General features: G+C 34.7%; 1 protein-coding gene across 1 annotated transcript; it reads right to left on the minus strand.

Annotated features, from left to right (window-relative positions):
- Positions 1 to 3,195: 3,195 nt before the first annotated feature.
- On the minus strand, positions 3,196 to 4,227 carry LOC130963432 (uncharacterized). Its single transcript, XM_057889551.1, has one exon. The coding sequence runs from the start codon at positions 4,225 to 4,227 to the stop codon at positions 3,196 to 3,198; it is 1,032 nt and encodes a 343-aa protein (XP_057745534.1).
- Between the last annotated feature and the right edge of the window lie 2,013 nt (positions 4,228 to 6,240).

Consider the following 6,240-nt stretch of genomic DNA (forward strand, 5'->3'; position numbering starts at 1 on the left):
ATAACTCGGCACTACAGACACTATTTGATAATCAATATCATTTATTGAAATATAACGTTACAGATCAGCTCAACGGACTACTCCACAAATGAGAAACGTCCAACCTGACATTTACTCTTATTACTACTCTTTATTACAGACAATAAATACAGAAACGTAACCAATCTATAGGCTGTCACCTATAAAAAGGTATGATCTTCTACTTTAAAGGACACATTGAATTCTCAATACTAACTTAAGCTTCGGAGTGCCTTTGCAGGTACACTCCCCCCTGTTTCTTGCTCAAAGCTCTACGTGATTGGACACACTCTTGGAGAAAAGCTCGGATTATCACAAGACCTGAAGGTCGGCACCGAAAGCAATAGCTCGGCGCCGACTCCTAGAGACTGAGCTCTCTCTCCAGGTATCCATACAAGAACAGATAACATTATCATATTTTTATCTCTCTAACTCGTTAACACTTATAAAATAAAAAAAATAAAAAATAATTCTCAATTCTCATAACATATTTTTTTTTTCATGAAACACAACACATAAAACATATGTACCTTTATATAGAACATCTTTAATACTAAAATAATCATTTTTAACAACTAGATGTATATATTGGCGGTGATTGATGAAAGTTTGTAGAATTTGTTTTGATTTTTCAAAGTGTTAGTGTCTTCTAATAACTTTGAGATATAATTTATATTAGGAAGTAATGTGTCTCGTTCAGCTTGCATACTTTAATTTTGTCATCATTTAATAACTAAATACCTTAGTTGGCAAAGACTCTTGGACATTTTTCATAATTCTTCAAATTTTTAACACAATTAACTTCTAGTAATAGAAAATTATAGTATTTAACTAAAACTTTATTTCTTTAATTTTTTAACTATATTTTATGAAAATTTTAATTCATATGAAATAATGTAAATTAATTTAAAATTTTTAATTTTTTTTTGAAAGTCAAAACAAACTCAACACACTTGATGGAGCATACATTACTAAGATACAAAGCAACTTCTATGTCATCTCCAGCATAGCCATCAACAACACGAGATACTTTTAGACCATTCCTTGCAGCTATAGTCCGATCTAGCAATGCATTCCACCACGACCGCTTCCTTATTCTGGAAGATGAACTCATTTCTACACAACTAGATATTCCATATAATTGAGAAGAAATCAACTAACCATGTTTTACGCTTATCTTTTGTCATAGATATCGTCCTCCAACTCTCAAAGTGTTCTTTTATTGACCCTGAAATGCACCAAACTTGACCCACATGAGCAATCCATACGCACCATACCTGCCAAGCAAACTCACACGTAACAAACAAATGTTGCACAGATTCAACTTTTTTTTTACACATCACACAAACATTATCATTCTGAGCAATGATGCCGAATTTACTCAAACGATCCTTTGTATTGACTCGACCTACTAGCACAAACCAATTAAACAACTCAACTCTAGGGGGTACTAGTCCTTTCCAAATTCCATTTGTGAACTTGTAGCTAAGGATATCATCCGTCACAGTCTGTTCCTGTAAAACCTGTACAAATGAGTTAGTAGTATAAACACCTTCCTTGTCAAATTTCCACACCACTCTATCTTGTACACCTGCTATCAATCTCACAGCGTGCAATATATCAAGCATTTGATTTAAAATGTCCACTTCCATTGGCAGAGTTCCCTCCTCCATTAGAAGTTTCACACCCACTATATTCCGTTCCAAAACCCACAGTCCCCAATTACAGATCCTTTATTATTTGAAACCAAGAAAAGTCTCGAAAAAGAGTCTTTCAACTTCTCCGACTGTAACCATGTATCCTCCCAAAATCTGGTTGATCTACCATCTCCTACTTCCATAGCAAGACCATCAATCATCTTTTGTCTGACAGTCTGCTCTTTTATTTGCAAGTTGCATATATCTTTTCACGGGCCCCCTTTTGCTGGCATAGCTTGAGTAGACAATAGCTGGTTAGGATTCAGATTATTGCATGAGCACACAATCTTCTTCCATAATGGACAATCTTCTTTCGAGAATCTCCACCACCACTTGAATAGTAAGGCGGCGTTGCGAATCATCGCGTCTCCCACACCTAGCCCTCCTAGCTTCATCGGTGCCTGTATCATCTCCCATTTTACCAAAGCCAATCCGGCTGTTCTATCGTCCTTCCCCCAAAAGAACCTCCGCTGCTGCAATGAAATTAATTTTTTCGCCACTGCAACAGGCATTTTATACAAACTGAGGTAATAAATAGGTAGACTATTGATAACTGACTTGATGAGGATCAACTTTCCTGCTTTACTGAGAACCTTTGCTTTCCACAAACTAAGTTTGTCCTCCACCTTCTCTATTATCGGCTTCCCTGTTTTTACCAATCTTGGGTTTGCTCCTAAGTTAATACCCAGATACTTTACCGGTAGAGATGTCGCGCCGCATCCTAGTATTCCGCACATCCGATCCACCCACTCCTGACTGCAATTCACCGGTATTAGGCTTGACTTCTCAAAGTTAATGCTCAATCCGGACATCACTTCAAAGCACCACAATAGTTTCTTGTAATTTCTCAATGTTTCCTCCTTTGGTGGACAGAACAATATAGTGTCATCGGCAAATTGTAGGTGTGATAACTCTATATTATCCCTACCGACCAAAAGATGAGATATTCTCCTATTTCTAACCGCCTCCCCAATCATCCTATTCAACACATCTACAACCAAAATGAATAGAAACGGTGATAGAGGATCGCCTTGCCGCAACCCCCTTTCCATCTTGAACGGTTTCGATGGTGACCCGTTAACCATTATGGAGATAGATGCTGACCTGATACACTCTGCAACCCATGCCTTCCACCTTCTTCTGAACCCCATCTTTTCTAGTACAATATCAACAAAGTTCTACTTGACTCTGTCATAGGCTTTTTGAAAGTCCAATTTGATGATTGTTGACGCCCTTCTTTTCAATTTTAGCCATTGTACAGTTTCACATGCTATTAACGCACCGTCATGTATCCTCCTACCTTTAACAAAAGCACTTTGTGATTTCCCCACTAAACTTGGCATTACGCTCCTCATTCTTCTTGTCAACACTTTTGATATCACCTTATAGATGCACCCAACTATGCTGATTGGTTTAAGATCTTTTATCTCCTTCGCACCCACAAATTTTGGTGCCAGCGCTACCCAAGTAACATTAGAGTCTACTGATACTTTTTCGTCTCAAAGAAAGTCATCACAGCTTTAGTGAACTCTACTCCAATCTCCTCCCAACACTTTTTTATAAAGTTCATGTTATACCCATCGCTACCCGGTACCTTAGATGATTCGCAATCCCATACAACATCCTTTACTTCCTCCTCCGACGGTGGCATCTCTAACGCTTGAGCTTCCTCCATTTTCAGCCGATTGACTAGACCATCTCGAAAGATAATATTTGGAGAAGCTTCCTGCTGGAACAGTTTCCTATATAAATCTCTAATGGCAACTTTTATTCTCGCATGATTCCTTACCAGCCTCCCGTTAATCACTAAAGACTCAATCCTATTATTCCTTCTTCTTGCTGATGCAATATTGTGAAAATATCTTGTGTTCCTGTCCATCTCCTTGGCGTGTTGAGACCTAGATATTTGTTTCCAGTGTATATCTTTTCTCGTATACCATAACTCACAACACCTCACTAGCGCCTTCCTTCTTGCTTCTACTGTAGCATCATAAATCCCGATACTGACTATGTCGTCCACTTTCTTGATCTCTTCCTCAAACTTTTTTATCTTTTCAGGTATATTCTCAAAGTGCTGCTTGTGCCATCTACCCAACAGTTTTGATAATGCCTTCAACTTATCCAGAAACTGTGCATCTCCCAGACCCCTCCATTCTTTCTTCATCATTCTTAGAAAGCCTTGATGTGTGAACCACGAGTTTAGGCTGCGAAACGGTCTTGAACCCTGAACCATTCTTCTATCTTCCACTATCAAGAGACAATGATTTGATAATCCTCTCGGTCCTCCTCTAAGTCGAGTATCCGGGTACGTGTGTAGCCATTCCAGATTTACCAAACTTCTATCAATACGACTACAAGACTGGTCTCTAAACCATGTATACTTGCGATCATTAAGCGTCAAGTCCACCAACTCCATATCAATTATCCATGCTCTGAAGTCTTCAGCGGATGTTGACAAATTATTCATCTCTTTCCTCTCATCTATATGCACAATTTTATTGAAATCTCCCATGTAGTAAAATGAAATTTGACACAATCCTATAATATAACTTAATTTCTTTTATAATAAGAGTTTTTCATCTCTCATATGCGGTTCATATACCAGACAAACAGCACAGTGAAAATGTGAGGAGCAATATTCTGCACCATGATCTGCCATGATAATAGTCCTTGCAGAGTTTCACATATGTGAGAATTAAAATGTGTAACAACTACAAGCAATTGGGATTGAAGTGAATAAACCAAGCGATACACCATCTATGGTTTAGATTTTTTCTTCATGGATTGACTTGGTGAGTCAGGCAGGTACAGTCTTTCAAGCTAGCTGTAATTCATTGATAAGTGGACCGGCCATGTTCAATAAGTATGTAGCTAATTTCCACCAAGTTGCTTTGTGAGAAACATGGACTTGACTTTCCTGCCTTTCTTCTTATTATTACAAATATTATTATTATTAAGTAATCAATCTTAGCTGAAGGGGGAATGGCTGAGATATTAATGTGCTTAATGTACACTTTACTGGTTTGTTATTGTAAAAATAATAAGGATAAATTAAGAAGAAAAGATAAAAGGGTTTTACAATTTTTTTTAGTATAACTCTTAGAAATATTGTAATATTCTAAGATTATTCTTACTTACGTAAAAGTTATGTAATATTTCTCTATATTTATATTTTTTTGGCATTTAGAATATTCAAACTTTAGGAATTAAGGACTATTTATAGATATAAAAGCAGTATTATGCCAATGATTAAATTATATTTCAGAAAAACTTAACAACATGAAAATCAATCTACTCTTGATGAAAATTTAAGTTATCTAACATTAAATTTGATAGCAGAACACACCTCATGCATATTCGTTTACCTTCTTTATGCTTATTGCTTGATGATGATTCATGATAGAACACTTAAATGAAATTATCAATTTTTATATATTCTCTATAATATTAGTTTTTAAATGTAATAAATTTTTTTAGGCTGTAGATTTTTAATTCAGTTTTTTATTGATTTTCTTTTTTTGTATTAAGAGTGTACAATGAGGGTTCAAAGACACACTTAGTACTGTGTATTTAGGGTTTAAATATTTACACATAAAGTATAAAAATTTAACTGTCTTAAATATAAGCTTTTACAACCTTTGGAATGGTTACAAATTTTGCATTGTAAACTATGTTGTGGATATTAATACTAGTTTTGTGTCTCTTATTATTTCTCCTTTTTTTTCTAGGCCTTTAAGTATCATAACAGAAAAGACTATTTAATTTGCTTGCTCCTATATTTTCTTTATTTGGGTGTTTAATGACTAAAAATGAGGTAACTAATGTACAAATAAAATTGGCTATACAAAACTAAATAGGAATGTGAGAGTGAAAAATAGATCGAATAAAAAAATTTAATTTCGAGTGATATGTTACGAATTTTTTGTTTTTTATATTAGAATGATAATTATGTTTTTTTGAAATGTGGACTATTGGAGTGTTATTCTTAAATAAATATGGAACCGTTTAATTAGAGAAGTAGAAATTGGATCGTCAGATTTGTTAGAGGTATAGAAATCGAACTGTTTGATTTGTGGGAGGTACACAAATCAGATCTTTTCGATGTATGTTCTAAAAAAATTGGGATACAGAAATCTAGCTCTCCAATCTGTGTATCCAAAATTTTTTAAACACAAATTGAAGGGTTCGATTTATATATCTCTCATAATTTAAAAAACACAAAAAATTACAATATTAAAATATATCACTCATTCCATTTTTATATTTAAATTTTTTAGTCAAAATGTTACTGAACTAAATAGAAAACTGAATTAATTTTTATTGAGATCTCTAGTTGAAATTTTTAAAGTTAAAATTCTTAGAAAAACCAAACTTTCTATTTTCTTCTCCTTGAGTGTGGGCGGACAAGTCTTTCTCTTACATATCTTGGTATATATGACCTTTTTGGTAGGAGAATTTCATATTGATTCTTTTACTCAATTATCTTGTTGGCTAGCTTAAGATATAGGATTCAAATCAATCAATA

Source organism: Arachis stenosperma, chromosome 2 (genome assembly GCF_014773155.1).
Source record: "Arachis stenosperma cultivar V10309 chromosome 2, arast.V10309.gnm1.PFL2, whole genome shotgun sequence".
Classification (NCBI taxonomy): Eukaryota; Viridiplantae; Streptophyta; class Magnoliopsida; order Fabales; family Fabaceae; genus Arachis; species Arachis stenosperma.